Consider the following 18,751-nt stretch of genomic DNA (forward strand, 5'->3'; position numbering starts at 1 on the left):
GGAGAGAGATGGATGAATCAGTTGGAGAGATGGATGAATCAGTTGGAGAGGGGAGGTGAATCAGTTGGAAGGAGAGGGGAGGTGAATCAGTTGGAAGGAGAGGGGAGGTGAATCAGTTGAGAGCTATCCTTCAGTCCACAGCTATCCTTCAGTCCACAGCTATCCTTCAGTCCACAGCTATCCTTCAGTCCACAGCTATCCTTCAGTCCACAGCTATCCTTCAGTCCACAGCTATCCTTCAGTCCACAGCTATCCTTCAGTCCACAGCTATCCTTCAGTCCACAGCTATCCTTCAGTCCACAGCTATCCTTCAGTCCACAGCTATCCTTCAAGTGTCTCTGTGGTGTTGACAGTATCTTTGATCCTGGATACCTGTTGGCAGGACAGGCAGTTACAACTGGAGCTACCACCAGAGTAGTTTTTCTTCTCTCTCTCTCTCTCTCTCTCTCTCTCTCTCTCTCTCTCTATCAGTCTACCTGATGGTGTCATTAGTCCATCCCTCTCTTTCAGACACTCCTTGTGTGCATCCCAACTCCAATTGGCTCCCTATGCCATAAAGAGTGCCCTAAAGAGTGCCCTATAGGGTTAAAGTAGTGCATTAAATAGGGAGCCATTTGGGACACAGCCTTCCTGTCTTCCTGCTCTAGAATAGTGAACACTAATTGCAGACCAAGGAAGCAGCTTGTTTCCTCCTAATGACAGAGAAGGGAGCAACCAGGGGCCACACTAACCCCAGACACTGGAGAAGCCCCCCCACACACACACACACACACACACACACACACACACACACACACACACACACACACACACACACACACACACACACACACACACACACACACACACACACACACACACACACACACACACACTCAGATACATAAGGGGCCCTGCAGGTGTGTTCCCAGCTCTCAGCAGGTGACATAATAGTATTTAGCTGCCGTACAGGACTGACAGGCTCCCAGTAGTCTACTGTCTATAGTGGTGAAATGGCTCCCAGTAGTCTACTGTCTATAGTGGTGAAATGGCTCCCAGTAGTCTACTGTCTGTAGTGGTGAAATGGCTCCCAGTAGTCTACTGTCTGTAGTGGTGAAATGGCTCCCAGTAGTCTACTGTCTATAGTGGTGAAATGGCTCCCAGTAGTCTACTGTCTGTAGTGGTGAAATGGCTCCCAGTAGTCTACTGTCTGTAGTGGTGAAATGGCTCCCAGTAGTCTATAGTGTTGAAATGGCTCCCAGTAGTCTATAGTGGTGAAATGGCTCCCAGTATTCTATAGTGGTGAAATGGCTCCCAGTAGTCTATAGTGGTGAAATGGCTCCCAGTAGTCTATAGTGGTGAAATGGCTCCCAGTAGTCTATAGTGGTGAAATGGCTCCCAGTAGTCTACTGTCTGTAGTGGTGAAATGGCTCCCAGTAGTCTACTGTCTGTAGTGGTGAAATGGCTCCCAGTAGTCTACTGTCTGTAGTGGTGAAATGGCTCCCAGTAGTCTACTGTCTATAGTGGTGAAATGGCTCCCAGTAGTCTACTGTCTATAGTGGTGAAATGGCTCCCAGTAGTCTACTGTCTATAGTGGTGAAATGGCTCCCAGTAGTCTACTGTCTATAGTGGTGAAATGGCTCCCAGTAGTCTATAGTGGTGAAATGGCTCCCAGTAGTCTATAGTGGTGAAATGGCTCCCAGTAGTCTATAGTGGTGAAATGGCTCCCAGTAGTCTATAGTGGTGAAATGGCTCCCAGTAGTCTATAGTGGTGAAATGGCTCCCAGTAGTCTATAGTGGTGAAATGGCTCCCAGTAGTCTATAGTGGTGAAATGGCTCCCAGTAGTCTATAGTGGTGAAATGGCTCCCAGTAGTCTATAGTGGTGAAATGGCTCCCAGTAGTCTATAGTGGTGAAATGGCTCCCAGTAGTCTATAGTGGTGAAATGGCTCCCAGTAGTCTACTGTCTGTAGTGGTGAAATGGCTCCCAGTAGTCTACTGTCTGTAGTGGTGAAATGGCTCCCAGTAGTCTACTGTCTGTAGTGGTGAAATGGCTCCCAGTAGTCTGTAGTGGTGAAATGGCTCCCAGTAGTCTATAGTGGTGAAATGGCTCCCAGTAGTCTATAGTGGTGAAATGGCTCCCAGTAGTCTATAGTGGTGAAATGGCTCCCAGTAGTCTATAGTGGTGAAATGGCTCCCAGTAGTCTATAGTGGTGAAATGGCTCCCAGTAGTCTATAGTGGTGAAATGGCTCCCAGTAGTCTATAGTGGTGAAATGGCTCCCAGTAGTCTATAGTGGTGAAATGGCTCCCAGTAGTCTATAGTGGTGAAATGGCTCCCAGTAGTCTATAGTGGTGAAATGGCTCCCAGTAGTCTACTGTTTCAGATGTTTCTGCCGAACTCTCCGTAAGCCTGTAGTATTCTGTCGGCTTCCACAGATCCACGTCCTCAGCTCAGGGCTTCCACAGATCCACGTCCTCAGCTCAGGGCTACCACAGATCCACGTCCTCAGTAGTGATGAATAGATACACGATATACATCATAACTACTCAGTGGCCGAATTTCTTCAGCACACGGAGGTTGAATAGTTGCTGTCGTGCCTTCACTTCGGTGTCGGTGGTGGTTACACCATTTGAACTTTTCCAAGATGTGTACGCTGAGGAATGTGAAGTTGACCGTCTCCACAGAGGCCCCGTTGATGAGGAAAGGGGCCTGGTTCCTCCTGAAGTCCACAATCTGCTCCTTTGTTTAGCTAATGTTCAGGGTGAGGTGGTTTACCCAGCACCACCTTCAGAGTGCCTACCTCCTCTCTGTAGGCCATCTTGTCGCTGTTGGTAATCAGGCCTATTTAGAGTAAAAAATACTGACCCCCTCCCTCCCCCCGTTTCTCTCTCCTCCCTCCCCCGTTTCTCTCTCCTCTCCTCCCCCGTTTCTCTCTCCTCTCCTCCCCCGTTTCTCTCTCCTCTCCTCCCCCCGTTTCTCTCTCCTCTCCTCCCCCGTTTCTCTCTCCTCTCCTCCCCCGTTTCTCTCTCCTCTCCTCCCCCCGTTTCTCTCTCCTCTCCTCCCCCCGTTTCTCTCTCCTCTCCTCTCCTCCCCCGTTTCTCTCTCCTCTCCTCTCCTCCCCCCCGTTTCTCTCTCCTCTCCTCCCCCGTTTCTCTCTCCCTCTCCTCTCCCCGTTTCTCTCTCCTCTCCTCTCCCCCGTTTCTCTCTCCTCTCCTCCCCCTGTTTCTCTCTCCTCTCCCCCCCCGTTTCTCTCTCCTCTCCTCCCCCCGTTTCTCTCTCCTCTCCTCCCCCCCGTTTCTCTCTCCTCTCCTCCCCCCGTCTCCTCTCCCCCCCCCCGTTTCTCTCTCCTCTCTCCCCCCCGTTTCTCTCTCCTCTCCCCCCCCGTTTCTCTCTCCTCTCCTCCCCCCCGTTTCTCTCTCCCCTCTCCCTCCCCCCCGTTTCTCTCTCTCTCCCCTCCCGTTTCTCTCTCCTCCCCCCCCGTTTCTCTCTCCTCCCTCCCCCTGTTTCTCTCTCCTCCCTCCCCCCGTTTCTCTCTCCTCCCTCCTCTCCAGCTGCCTGGTGTTCCACTCTGTAGTAGAACACTCAAACCAGCTGTTGGACTTTGTCATCTCTGATCAGATTAACAGAATGTATTTTTTTGTTTTCCACTTTTAAGGTTTTGATTAGTTAAAAAAGAACTGGTGCTGTCGGTTGTGGTTTCATGGTGTGTGTCCTAGCTGGCTGCTCCATCTCCTGTAGGACCACAGCAATAAGGGACAGATTGTGGGCTATCATGAACTTGACTCCCTGACCTTAACCTAACCGTGCTGTAACTTCTCTCCTGTAGGACCCCTTCCTAGCTGAGCTGCTCCACAGCAATAAGGAGCAGATTGTGGGCTATCATGAACATGACTCCCTACTGGATCACAAGGAAGAGGAGGCTCTCAGCGAGGAGGACCGCAAAGCAGCCTGGGCCGAGTACGAGGCGGAGAAGAAGGTACAGTCAGTCAGACTCTGAGCAGCTTCTACCCCCAAGCCATGAAACTGCTAAATAGTTAGTCCGGGTAGCGATTTGGGTAACTATGTAACTGTCTGCATTGACCCTTTAAGCTTGGCCCTTCGGCGCGGCTGGATTTTAGAGGCCCCCATCTTGGCCGTGTAAAGCCCATTTTAGAGTCCCAATCTTGGCCGTGTAGAGCCCATTTTAGAGTCCCCCGTCTTGGCCGTGTAGAGCCCATTTTAGAGTCCCCATCTTGGCCGTGTAGAGCCCATTTTAGAGTCTCCCTTGGCCGTGTAGAGCCCCCCATCTTGGCTGTGTAGAGCCCATTTTAGAGTCCCCCATCTTGGCCGTGTAGAGCCAATTTTAGAGGCCCCCATCTTGGCCGTGTAGAGCCCCCCAACTTGGCCGTGTAGAGCCCATTTTAGAGACCCCATATTGGCTGTGTAGAGCCCCTCAACTTGGCCGCGTAGAGACCATTTTAGAGCCCCCATCTTGGCCGTGTAGAGCCCATTTTAGAGACCCCATATTGGCTGTGTAGAGCCCCCAACTTGGCCGTGTAGAGCCCATTTTAGAGCCCCCCATCTTGGCCGTGTAGAGCCCCCCCATCTTGGCCGTGTAGAGCCCATTTTAGAGCCCCCATCTTGGCCGTGTAGAGCCCATTTTAGAGTCCCCCATCTTGGCCGTGTAGAGCCCATTTTAGAGTCCCCCATCTTGGCCGTGTGGAACCCCCAACTTGGCCGTGTAGAGCCCATTTTAGAGACCCCATATTGGCTGTGTAGAGCCCCCAACTTGGCCGCGTAGAGACCATTTTAGAGACCCCATATTGGCTGTGTAGAGCCCCCAACTTGGCCGTGTAGAGCCCATTTTAGAGGCCCCCATCTTGGCCGTGTAGAGCCCCCCCATCTTGGCCGTGTAGAACCCATTTTAGAGGCCCCCATCTTGGCCGTGTAGAGCCCATTTTAGAGGCCCCCATCTTGGCCGTGTATTTTAGAGCCCCCATCTTGGCCGTGTAGAGCCCATTTTAGAGGCCCCATCTTGGCCGTGTAGAGCCCATTTTAGAGTCCCCCATCTTGGCCGTGTGGAACCCCCAACTTGGCTGTGTAGAGCCCATTTTAGAGGCCCCCAACTTGGCCGTGTAGAGCCCATTTTAGAGGCCCCCATCTTGGCCGTGTAGAGACCCCCCATCTTGGCCATGTAGAACCCATTTTAGAGCCCCCATCTTGGCCGTGTAGAGCCCATTTTAGAGGCCCCCATCTTGGCCGTGTAGAGCCCATTTTAGAGCCCCCATCTTGGCCGTATAGAGCCCATTTTAGAGGCCCCCATCTTGGCCGTGTAGAGCCCATTTTAGAGTCCCCCATCTTGGCCGTGTGGAACCCCCAACTTGGCTGTGTAGAGCCCATTTTAGAGCCCCCATCTTGGCCGTGTAGAGCCCATTTTAGAGACCCATTTGTAGAGCCCCCCACTTGGCCGTGTAGAGACCATTTTAGAGACCCCATATTGGCTGTGTAGAGCCCCCAACTTGGCCGTGTAGAGCCCATTTTAGAGGCTGCCATCTTGGCTGTGTGGAGCCCCCCAACTTGGCCGTGTGGAGCCCATTTTAGAGCCCCCATCTTGGCGGTGTGGAGCCCATTTTAGAGCCCCCATCTTGGCCGTGTAGAGCCCATTTTAGAGGCCCCCATCTTGGCCGTGTAGTGAATTGTTTAACATTTAAGGCAATTTCCTGCAATTCTACAAATTACTCCATGGAGCTGAGAGAATGGTGCCCGTTTAAAGCGATTTTATTTTGCACAAACACACAATCAATACTGCTAAATTATTTGTTTTTGGAATTTGAATTCTCCCTGACAGTCTAGCTTTTATTTTAGTGATTGTTAGTTCTCAAAGATGATCTCATTGTATATACAGTTGAAGTCAGAAGTTTACATACACCTCAGCCAAATACATTTAAACTCAGTTTCACAATTACTGACATTTAATCCTAGTAAAAAATCCCTGTTTTAGGTCAGTTGGGATCACCACTTTATTTTAAGAATGTGTAACGTCAGAATAATAGTAGAGTGATTTATTTCAGCTTTTATTTCTTTCATCACATTCCCAGTGGGTCAGAAATTTACATACACTCAATTAGTATTTGGTAGAATGGCCTTTAAATTGTTTAACTTGGGTCAAGCATTTCGGGTAGCCTTCCACAAGCTTCCCACAATAAGTTGGGGGAATTTTGTCCCATTCCTCCTGACAGAGCTGGTGTAACTGAGTCAGGTTTGTAGGCCTCCTTGCTCGCACGCGCTTTTCAGTTCTGCCTACAAATGTTTTATGTGATTGAGGTCAGGGCTTTGTGATGGCCACTCGAATACCTTGATTTGCCACAACTTTGGAAGTATGCTTGGGGTCATTGTCCATTTGGAAGACCCATTTGCGACTAAGCTTAACTTCCTGACTGATGTCTTGAGATGTTGCTTCAATATATCCACATAATTTTTGTTCCTTATGATGCCATCTATTTTGTGAAGTGCACCAGTCCCTCCTGCAGCAAAACACCCCCACAACATGATGCTGCCACCCTCGTGCTTCACGGTTAGGATGGTGTTCTTCGGCTTGGAAGCCTCCCCTTTTTTCCTCCAAACATAATGAATGGTCATTATGGCCAAACAGTTCTATTTTTGTTTCATCAGACCAGAGGACATTTCTCCAAAAAGTACAATCTTTGTCCTCGTGTGCTGTTGCAAACCATAGTCTGTTTTTTTAATGACGGGTTTGGAGCAGTGGCTTCTTCCTTTCTGAGCGGCCTTTCAGGTTATGTCGATACAGGACCAATTGTGCAAGTTATCCCACTTAAAAAGATGAGAGAGGCCTGTAATTTTCATCATAGGTACACTTCAACTATGACAGACAAAATGAGGGGGGGAAATCCAGAAAATCACATTGTAGGATTTTTAATTATTTTATTTGCAAATTATGGTGGAAAATAAGTATTTGGTCAATAACAATACTTTGTTATATACCCTTTGTTGGCAATGACAGAGGTCAAACGTTTTCTGTAAGTCTTCACAAGGTTTTCACACACTGTTGCTGGTATTTTGGCCCATTCCTCCATGCAGATCTCCTCTAGAGCAGTGATGTTTTTGGGCTGTTGCTGGGCAACACGGACTTTCAACTCCCTCCAAAGATTTTCTATGTGGTTGAGATCTGGAGACTGGCTGGGCCACTCCAGGACCTTGAAATGCTTCTTACGAAGCCACTCCTTCGTTGCCCGGGCGGTGTGTTTGGGATCATTATCATGCTGAAAGACCCAGCCACGTTTCATCTTCAATGCCCTTGCTGATGGAAGAAGGTTTTCATTCAAAATCTCACGATACACGGCCCCATTCTTTCCTTTACACGGATCAGTCGTCCTGGTCCCTTTGCAGAAAAACAGCCCCAAAGCATGATGTTTCCACCCCCATGCTTCACAGTAGGTATAGTGTTCTTTGGATGCAACTCAGCATTCTTTGTCCTCCAAACACGACAAGTTGGGTTTTTGCCAAAAAGTTATATTTTGGTTTCATCTGACCATATGACATTCTCCCAATCTTCTTCTGGATCATCCAAATGCTCTTTAGCAAACTTCAGACAGGCCAGGACATGTACTGGCTTAAGCAGGGGGAAACGTCTGGCACTGCATAGTGTGTTACTGATGGTAGGCTTTGTTACTTTGGACCCAGCTCACTGCAGGTCATTCACTAGGTCCCCCCGTTTGATTCTGGGATTTTTGCTCACCATTCTTGTGATCATTTTGACCCCACGGGGTGAGATCTTGCGTGGAGCCCCAGATCGAGGGAGATTATCAGTGGTCTTGTATGTCTTCCATTTCCTAATAATTGCTCCCAAGGTTGATTTCTTCAAACCAAGCTGCTTCCCTATTGCAGATTCAATCTTCCCAGCCTGGTGCAAGTCTACAATGTTGTTTCTGGTGTCCTTTGACAGCTCTTCGGTCTTGGCCATAGTGGAGTTTGGAGTGTGACTGTTTGAGGTTGTGGACAGGTGTCTTTTATACTGATAAAAAGTTCAAACAGGTGCCATTAACACAGGTAACGAGTGGAGGACAGAGGAGCCTCTTAAAGAAGTTACAGGTCTGTGAGAGCCAGATATCTTGCTTGTTTGTAGGTGACCAAATACTTATTTTCCATCATAATTTGCAAATAAATTCATTAAAAATCCTACAATGTGATTTTCAGGATTTTTTTTCTTCATTTTGTCTGTCATAGTTGAAGTGTGAAAATTACAGGCCTCTCTCATCTTTTTAAGTGGGAGAACTTGCATAATTGGTGGCTGACTAAATACTTGTTCTCCCCACTGTAGATACTTTTGTATCTGTTTCCTCCAGCATTTTCACAAGGTCCTTTGCTGTTGTTCTGGGATTGATTTACACTTTTCGCACCAAAGTACGTTCATCTTTAGGAGACAGAACGCGTCTCCTTCCTAAATCAAAGAGACAAGTCAAGAGACTAGTCCTGAGGTTGAAGAGGCGCTGCTGCGCCTTCTTCACGATGCTGTCTGTGTGGGTGGACCAATTCAGTTTGTCTGTGATGTGTACGCCGAGGAACTTAAAACTTACTACCCTCTCCACTACTGTTCCATCGATGTGGATAGGGGGGGGTGTTCCCTCTGCTGTTTCCTGAAGTCCACAATCATCTCCTTAGTTTTGTTGCCGTTGAGTGTGAGGTTATTTTCCTGACACCACACTCCGAGGGCCCTCACCTCCTCCCTGTAGGCCGTCTCGTCGTTGTTGGTAATCAAACCTACCACTGTTGTGTCGTCCGCAAACTTGATGATTGAGTTGGAGGCGTGCGTGGCCACGCAGTCGTGGGTGAACAGGGAGTACAGGAGAGGGCTCAGAGCGCACCCTTGTGGGTCCCCAGTGTTGAGGATCAGCGGGGTGGAGATGTTGTTGCCTACCCTCACCACCTGGGGGGCGGCCCGTCAGGAAGTCCAGTACCCAGTTGCACAGGGTGGGGTCGAGACCCAGGGTCTCGAGCTTGATGACGAGCTTGGAGGGCACTATGGTGTTAAATGCCGAGCTGTAGTCGATGAACAGCATTCTCACATAGGTATTCCTCTTGTCCAGATGGGTTAGGGCTGTGTGCAGTGTGGTTGAGATGGCATCGTCTGTGGACCTATTTGGGCGGTAAGCAAATTGGAGTGGGTCTAGGGTGTCAGGTAGGGTGGAGGTGATATGGTCCTTGACTAGTCTCTCAAAACACTTCATGATGACGGAAGTGAGTGCTACGGGGCGGTAGTCGTTTAGCTCAGTTACCTTAGCTTTTTGGGAACAGGAACAATGGTGGCCCTCTTGAAGCATGTGGGAACAGCAGACTGGTATAGGGATTGATTGAATATGTCCGTGAACACACCAGCCAGTTGCTCTGCGCATGCTCTGAGGGCGTGGCTGGGGATGCCGTCTGGGCCAGCAGCCCTGCGAGGGTTAACACGTTTAAATGTCTTACTCACCTCGGCTGCAGTGAAGGAGAGACCGCATGTTTTAGTTGCGGGCAGTGTCAGTGGCACTGTATTGTCCTCAAAGTGGGCAAAAAAGTTACTTAGTCTGCCTGGGAGCAAGACATCCTGGTCCGTGACTGGGCTGGATTTCATCTTGTAGTCCGTGATTGACTGTAGACCCTGCCACATGCCTCTTGTGTCTGAGCCGTGGAATTGAGATTCTACTTTGTCTCTATACTGACGCTTAGCTTGTTTGATAGCCTTGCGGAGGGAATAGTCACACTGTTTGTATTCGGTCATGTTTCCGGTCACCTTGCCCTGATTAAAAGCAGTGGTTTGCGCTTTGTTTCAGGGAGTACCAGTACAGAGTCAATGTGGAGGCTATATACAGGGCGTACCGGTACAGAGTCAATGTGAGGGGGAACGACATTTTCGACGCACGTTCTAATGAACTCGCACACCGAATCAGCGTATTCGTCAATGTTGTTATCTGACGCAATACAGAACATATCCCAGTCCACGTGATGGAAGCAGTCTTGGAGTGTGGAATCAGATTGGTCGGACCAGCGTTGAACAGACCTCAGCGTGGGAGATTCTTGTTTTAGTTTTTGTCTGTAGGCAGGGATCAACAAAATGGAGTCGTGGTCAGCTTTTCCGAAAGGAGAGCGGGGCAGGGCCTTATATGCGTCGCGGAAGTTAGAATAGCAATGATCCAAGGTTTTACCACCCCTGGTTGCGCAATCGATATGCTGATAAAATTTAGGGAGTCTTGTTTTCAGATTGGCTTTGTTAAAATCCCCAGCTACAATGAATGCAGCCTCCGGATATATGGATTCCATTTTGCAAAGAGTCAAATAGTTCGTTCAGAGCCATCGATGTGTTTGCTTGGGGGGAATATATACGGCTGTGATTATAATCGAAGAGAATTCCCTTGGTAGATAATGTGATCGACATTTGATTGTGAGGAATTCTAAATCAGGTGAACAGAAGGACTTGAGTTCCTGTATGTTGTTGTGACCTCACCACGTCACGTTAACCATAATGCATACGCCCCCGCCCCTCTTCTTACCAGAGAGCTGTTTGTTTCTGTCAGCGCGATGCGTGGAGAAACCAGCTGGCTGCACCGACTCCGATAGCGTCTCTCCAGTGAGCCATGTTTCCGTGAAACAAAGAACGTTACAGTCTCTGACTGAGCGTTATGACGGCTGCGTGGTCCCACGGTGTTTATACTTGGATACTATTGTGTGTACAGATGAACGTGGTACCTTCAGGCGTTTGGAAATTGCTTCCAAGGATGAGCCAGAGTTGTGGACGTCTACCATTTTTGGGGCTGAAATCAGGCTTTGGCTGATTTCTTTTGATGTTCCCATGATGTCAAGCAAAGAGGCACAGAGTTTGAAGGTAGACCTTGAAATACATCCACAAATACACCTCCAATTGACTCAAATGATGTCAATTAGCCTATCAGGATCTTCTAAACCCGTGACATAATTTTCAGGAATGTTCTAAGCTGTTTAAAGGCACAGTCCACTTAGTGTATGGAAACTTCTGACCCACTGGAATTGTGATACAGTGAATTATAAGTGAAATAATCTGTCTGTAAACAATTGTTGGGAAAATTACTTGTGTTATGAACACAGTAGATGTCCTCACCGACTTGACAAAACTATAGTTTGTTTACAAGAAATATGTGGTGGTTGAAAAACGAGTTTTAATGACTCCAACCTAAGACTTAACTGTCTCTATAACCCTCTCTGTCTCTGTCCCATGGTCTGTCTCTGTGTGTCTCTATAACCCTCTCTGTCTCTATAACCCTCTCTGTCTCTGTCCCAGGGTCTGTCTCGGTGTGTCTCTATAACCCTCTCTGTCTCTATAACCCTCTCTGTCTCTATAACCCTCTCTGTCTCTGTCCCAGGGTCCGTCTCTGTGTGTATCTATAACCCTCTCTGTCTCTGTCCCAGGGTCTGTCTCGGTGTGTCTCTATAACCCTCTCTGTCTCTATAACCCTCTCTGTCTCTATAACCCTCTCTGTCTCTGTCCCAGGGTCTGTCTCTGTGTGTATCTATAACCCTCTCTGTCTCTATAACCCTCTCTGTCTCTGTCTCAGGGTCCGTCTCTGTGTGTCTCTATAACCCTCTCTGTCTCTGTCCCAGGGTCTGTCTCTGTGTGTATCTATAACCCTCTCTGTCTCTGTCCCAGGGTCTGTCTCTGTGTGTCTCTATAACCCTCTGTCTCTGTCCCAGGGTCTGTCTCTGCGTGTCTCTATAACCCTCTCTGTCTCTGTCTCTGTCTCAGGGTCCGTCTCTGTGTGTCTCTATAACCCTCTCTGTCTCTGTCCCAGGGTCTGTCTCTGTGTGTATCTATAACCCTCTCTGTCTCTGTCCCAGGGTCTGTCTCTGTGTGTCTCTATAACCCTCTGTCTCTGTCCCAGGGTCTGTCTCTGCGTGTCTCTATAACCCTCTCTCTCTGTCCCAGGGTCTGTCTCTGCGTGTGAACCATGGAGCGTACGGAGGACAGATGGACATGGGAGGAGCTAACAGCTACTTCCCCTTCAACGTTGCCGCACTGGCCTCTATGTCCAACCCTCAGCTGGAGGTACCACACACACACACACACACACACACACACACACACACACACACACACACACACACACACACACACACACACACACACACACACACACACACACACACTGGCCTCTATGTCCAACCCTCAGCTGGAGGTACCACACACACACACACACACACACACACACACACACACACACTGGCCTCTATGTGCAACCCTCAGCTGGAGGTACCACACACACACACACACGGACACACACGGACACACACGGACACACACACACACGGACACACACACACGGACACACACACACACACATACACACACACACACACATACTGCCCTGACACACACACACATACTGCCCTGTCACACACACACACACACACACACACACACACACACACACACACACACACACACACACACACACACACACACACACACACACACACACACACACACACATACTGCCCTGTCACACACACACACACACACACACACACACACACACACACACACACACACACACACACACATACTGCCCTGTCACACACACACACACACACACACACACACACACACACACACACACATACACCCTGTCACACACACACACACACACACACACACACACACACACACACACACACACACACACACACACACACACACACACACACACACATACTGCCCTGTCACACACACACACACATACTGCCCTGTCACACACACACACACATACTGCCCTGTCACACACACACACATACTGCCCTGTCACACACACACACATACACACACACACACACACACACACACATACTGCCCTGTCACACACACACACATACTGCCCTGTCACACACACACACATACTGCCCTGTCACACACACACACATACTGCCCTGTCACACACACATACTGCCCTGTCACAGATGCCCAGCATTAGTCCTGCATTTCAGACCTGCTGCGAATTGACCAAATGATATGTCTCACACACCGGTTGGTGGCCCAGTAGGGGTTCTAGATTTAACCTAGTACTTTAAGTAGGGGTTCTAGATTTAACCCAGTACTTTAAGTAGGGGTTCTAGATTTAACCCAGTACTAGGGGGTTCTAGATTTAACCCAGTACTAGGGGTTCTAGATTTAACCCAGTACTAGGGGTTCTAGATTTAACCCAGTACTAGGGGTTCTAGATTTAACCCAGTACTAGGGGTTCTAGATTTAACCCAGTACTAGGGGTTCTAGATTTAACCCAGTACTAGGGGTTCTAGATTTAACCCAGTACTAGGGGTTCTAGATTTAACCCAGTACTAGGGGTTCTAGATTTAACCCAGTACTAGGGGTTCTAGATTTAACCCAGTACTAGGGGTTCTAGATTTAACCCAGTACTAGGGGTTCTAGATTTAACCCAGTACTAGGGGTTCTAGATTTAACCCAGTACTAGGGGTTCTAGATTTAACCCAGTACTAGGGGTTCTAGATTAAACCCAGTACTAGGGGTTCTAGATTAAACCCAGTACTAGGGGTTCTAGATTAAACCCAGTACTAGGGGTTCTAGATTAAACCCAGTACTAGGGGTTCTAGATTTAACCCAGTACTAGGGGTTCTAGATTAAACCCAGTACTAGGGGTTCTAGATTAAACCCAGTACTAGGGGTTCTAGATTAAACCCAGTACTAGGGGTTCTAGATTAAACCCAGTACTAGGGGTTCTAGATTAAACCCAGTACTAGGGGTTCTAGATTAAACCCAGTACTAGGGGTTCTAGATTAAACCCAGTACTAGGGGTTCTAGATTAAACCCAGTACTAGGGGTTCTAGATTAAACCCAGTACTAGGGGTTCTAGATTAAACCCAGTACTAGGGGTTCTAGATTAAACCCAGTACTTGAAATTGGGGTTCTAGATTTTTTTATTTTTACTTTTGCATCTTTTTTCTACGATTATAGGAGTTGATCAACCAGGGCCGTCAGAAGGTGATGGAGGCCACCAACGCTCTCAAATTCCTCCCCAGAGAATCTCTAGAGGACACCATCGGGAGAGTGGTGAGTGGAGGGGTGAAGGGACAACCTAATATAATCTGACTAGATCATCTCTAGAAGACCCCATCAGGAGGGGTGAAGGGACAACCTAATATAATCTAACTAGATCATCTCTAGAAGACCCCATCAGGAGGGGTGAAGGGACAACCTAATATAATCTAACTAGATCATCTCTAGAAGACTCCATCAGGAGGGACAACCTAATATAATCTAACTAGATCATCTCTAGAAGACCCCATCAGGAGGGGAGGGATGGACTGAATGGGTGCTGGAGTCCTTCTCACCATCACTGAAGTTGTCGATCCTCCTAAGAACCTGTGTTGAAGACTTGAGGTGTGAGGACGTTTTGGTTGTATGGTCTGTCAGAACAGTGTGTTGTCCATGCTGTGACCTGTCTCCTCCTTTCTTCTCCAGTGGAAGGAGAACCCGGCCCTCACGGAGTCCCAGGTCCAGGCCATGGCTCTGGGGAGACAGGCCAGTGTAGAGATGGAGCTCAAACGAAGAGAAGCTGTCTACAGAGATGTCCTCAATAAGCAACAGACTGTAAGATCACAACTTCTAACCTGACACGACCTAGCAGGACATGAGATAAGCTAGCACGACCTAGCAGGACATGAGCCAAGCTATCATTCCCTAGCAGGACATGAGACAAGCTAGCACGACCTAACTCGACATGAGACAAGCTAGATACAAGCTAGCATGACCTAGCAGGACCTAACACGACATGATACAAGCTAGCATGACCTAGCAGGACCTAACACGACATGAGACAAGCTAGCATGACCTAGCAGGACCTAACACGACATGAGACAAGCTAGCATGACCTAGCAGGACCTAACACGACATGATACAAGCTAGCACGACATGATACAAGCTAGCACGACATGATACAAGCTAGCACGACATGATACAAGCTAACACGACATGATACAAGCTAGCACGGCCTAGCAGGACCTAACACGACATGATACAAGCTAGCACCACCTAGCAGGACCTAACACGACATGATACAAGCTAGCACGACCAAGCAGGACCTAACACGACATGATACAAGCAATCACAACCTAGTAGGACCTGACAAGCAATACGGTACAAGCTAGCATGACACGGTACAAACTAGCACGACACGGTACAAGCTAGCACGACACGCCCTAGCACAACACGATACAAGCTAGCACGACACGACCTACCACGACATGATACAAGCTAGCAGGACCTAGCACAATATGATACAAGCAATCACAACCTAGTAGGACCTAACACAATACGATACAAGCTAGCATGACACGGTACAAGCTAGCATGACACGGTACAAGCTAGCATGACACGGTACAAGCTAGTACGACACGGTACAAGCTAGCACGACACGGTACAAGCTAGCCTGACACGACACGCCTGACTAGCACATGACACGATAAAGCTAGCACGACACGATACAAGCTAGCACGACACGCCCTAGCACAACACGATAAAGCTAGCACGACACGATAGCTACACGACATGATAGCAACATGATACAAGCTAGCATGACCTAGCAGGACCTAACACGACATGATACAAGCTAGCAGGACCTAACACGACATGATACAAGCTAGCATGACCTAGGGACCTAACACGACATGATACAAGCTAGCATGACCTAGCAGGACCTAACACGACATGATACAAGCTAGCATGACCTAGCAGGACCTAACATGACATGATACAAGCTAGCACGACCTAACATGACACAAGCTAGCACGACATGATACAAGCTAGCACGACCTAACACGACATGATACAAGCTAGCACGACCTAACACGACATGATACAAGCTAGCACGACCTAACATGACATGATACAAGCTAGCATGACCTAGCAGGACCTAACACGACATGATACAAGCTAGCATGACCTAGCAGGACCTAACATGACATGATACAAGCTAGCACGACCTAGCACGACATGACACAAGCTAGCACGACCTAACATGACACAAGCTAGCACGACCTAGCACGATATGATACAAACTAGCACGACAAGACCTAACACGACAACACTACCTTAAACGTTTCCTTTCCACCTGCTATCTAAACCTCTCCTGCTTCTCTTCCTAGTGTTCAGGCTGATGACCACCTAGTCTCGCTAATCTCCATCTGTCTCTGATGGAACCTGAGAAGTCCTGACCTCTCTCTCTCCATCTGTCTCTGTTGGAACCTGAGAAGTCCTGACCTCTCTCTCCATCTGTCTCTCTCTGATGGAACCTGAGAAGTCCTAACCTCTCTCCCCATCTGTCTCTCTCTGATGGAACCTGAGAAGTCCTGACCTCTCTCTCTCCATCTCTCTCTGATGGAACCTGAGAAGTCCTGACCTCTCTCTCCATCTGTCTCTCTGATGGAACCTGACCTCTCTCTCCATCTGTGTCTCTCTGATGGAACCTGAGTCCTGACCTCTCTCTCTCCATCTGTCTCTGATGGAACCTGAGAAGTCCTGACCTCTCTCTCTCCATCTGTGTCTCTCTGATGGAACCTGAGAAGTCCTGACCTCTCTCTCCATCTGTGTCTCTCTGATGGAACCTGAGAAGTCCTGACCTCTCTCTCTCCATCTGTCTCTGATGGAACCTGAGAAGTCCTAACCTCTCCCTGCCTCCCCTCCACAGCTAATGATGTACGTTCAGAAGGTGATCACCAACAGGAAGGTGAGAGAGCAGCAGATGGCCATGGCCAACCAGGCCCAGCTGATGAGCCAGATGAACGGCATGCTGGGAGCTGGCGGGATGAGCCAGATGGAACTCTTGGGGTTGTACCAACAGCTGGGGGCGCTACAGGGTCATCCCACCCACCCCTCCATGGGCGGCAAGAACCCCGGCCCCTCCAAGGGCAACCTGTAAGGGGAGGGGGACCCAGGGCTTGCTCCACATAGTCCCCTATCTATTCTCTACATAGTGCACTATCCACTTCATATTGTCTCTGGTCAAAAGTAGTGCACTATTTAGGCAATAGGGTATCATTTGGGACTCAGACCCACTCACTGCCCCCTCACTGTCTCAGTAGGTCGCTCCCTGATGCTGCTCCATCTCCTATGTAGTGCACTAGATGGAGCCCAGATCCCTAGGGTTTTGGTTAGAAGTAGTGCACTATGTAGGGGATAGGGGTGGGATCTGGGCCGTTGCCCGCTGTCCTTACAACCCTCCTTCACTGGGGAGGTGAGAGACGACACAGAGAGAAGGGTCTCGGAGCCCCTCGCCACTCCTTCCAGCTCTCCTGAAGCAGGGAATGACATGACTTGTATAGGGACTATATGAAGGCGTTTTAGAAATGTCATTTGAAATTCTGTATATACAGCCTTAATGTTATTCAACTTCTCTTCTGTCTTCAGTTTTCATGTATTTAAAATAACGTAAGGAAAGGGAAATGTTTTTGTCCCAATGCTTTTAAGCATTACGTTATTCTTTCCCCTTAAAGAAGGGTTGTTTAATGAATTGATTATTCTGTAAGTTGTGTTTTGATACAGTTTTAATGAATGCCTGTCTATCTAAAGAACCCCCAGAGGGAGACCATAGTGCTGACAGGACTGTTTCAGGATATTAAACATTAGATTATTAGATCCCCTATAGAACCCTCCCTCTACCAAGACACACGCAGGCAGACAGACACACGCAGGCAGACAGACACACGCAGGCAGACAGACACACGCAGGCAGACAGACACACGCAGGCAGACAGACACACGCAGGCAGACAGACACACGCAGGCAGACAGACACACGCAGGCAGACAGACACACGCAGGCAGACAGACACACGCAGGCAGACAGACACACGCAGGCAGACAGACACACGCAGGCAGACAGACACACGCAGGCAGACAGACACACGCAGGCAGACAGACAGACAGACACACGCAGGCAGACAGACAGACGCAGGCAGACAGACACACGCAGGCAGACAGACACACGCAGGCAGACAGACACACGCAGGCAGACAGACACACAGGCAGACAGCAGACAGACACACGCAGGCAGGCAGACAGACACGCAGGCAGGCAGACACAGACAGACAGACGCAGGCAGGACAGACGGGCAGACAGACAGACGCAGGCAGGCAGGCAGACACACGCAGGCAGACAGACACACGCAGGCAGGCAGACACACGCAGGCAGGCAGGCAGACACACGCAGGCAGGCAGACAGACAGACACACGCAGGCAGACAGGCAGGCAGACAGACAGACACACAGGCAGACAGACAGACAGCACGGCAGACAGACAGACACACGCAGGCAGACAGACAGACACACGCAGGCAGGCAGACAGACAGACACACGCAGGCAGGCAGGCAGACAGACACACGCAGGCAGGCAGACAGACACACGCAGGCAGGCAGACAGACACACGCAGGCAGGCAGACAGACAGACACACGCAGGCAGGCAGACAGACACACGCAGGCAGGCAGACAGACACACGCAGGCAGGCAGACAGACACACGCAGGCAGGCAGACAGACACACGCAGGCAGGCAGGCAGACACACGCAGGCAGGCAGGCAGACACACGCAGGCAGGCAGACAGACAGACAGACAGACGCACGCAGACAGACACAGACAGACAGACAGGCAGGCAGGCATCCAGACAGGCAGGCAGGCATCCAGAAAGACAGGCAGAAAGGCAGGCAGGCAGAAAGACAGGCAGGCAGAAAGACAGGCAGGCAGACAGGCAGGCAGAAAGACAGGCAGGC

At 49.3% G+C, this 18,751-nt stretch overlaps 1 protein-coding gene across 1 annotated transcript in view; it reads left to right on the forward strand.

Annotated features, from left to right (window-relative positions):
- Positions 1-17,782, forward strand: part of LOC123992407 (transcriptional regulator ATRX-like) — a 109,519-nt gene extending 91,737 nt beyond the window's left edge. Inside the window, 5 exon segments of the mRNA XM_046293548.1 lie at positions 3,807-3,956; positions 11,910-12,029; positions 13,950-14,045; positions 14,457-14,585; positions 16,681-17,782. Coding sequence (XP_046149504.1) covers positions 3,807-3,956; positions 11,910-12,029; positions 13,950-14,045; positions 14,457-14,585; positions 16,681-16,911 — 726 coding nt within the window. The 3' untranslated portion in view covers positions 16,912-17,782.
- Positions 17,783-18,751: the final 969 nt, after the last annotated feature.

Source organism: Oncorhynchus gorbuscha, linkage group LG13 (genome assembly GCF_021184085.1).
Source record: "Oncorhynchus gorbuscha isolate QuinsamMale2020 ecotype Even-year linkage group LG13, OgorEven_v1.0, whole genome shotgun sequence".
NCBI lineage: Eukaryota > Metazoa > Chordata > Actinopteri > Salmoniformes > Salmonidae > Oncorhynchus > Oncorhynchus gorbuscha.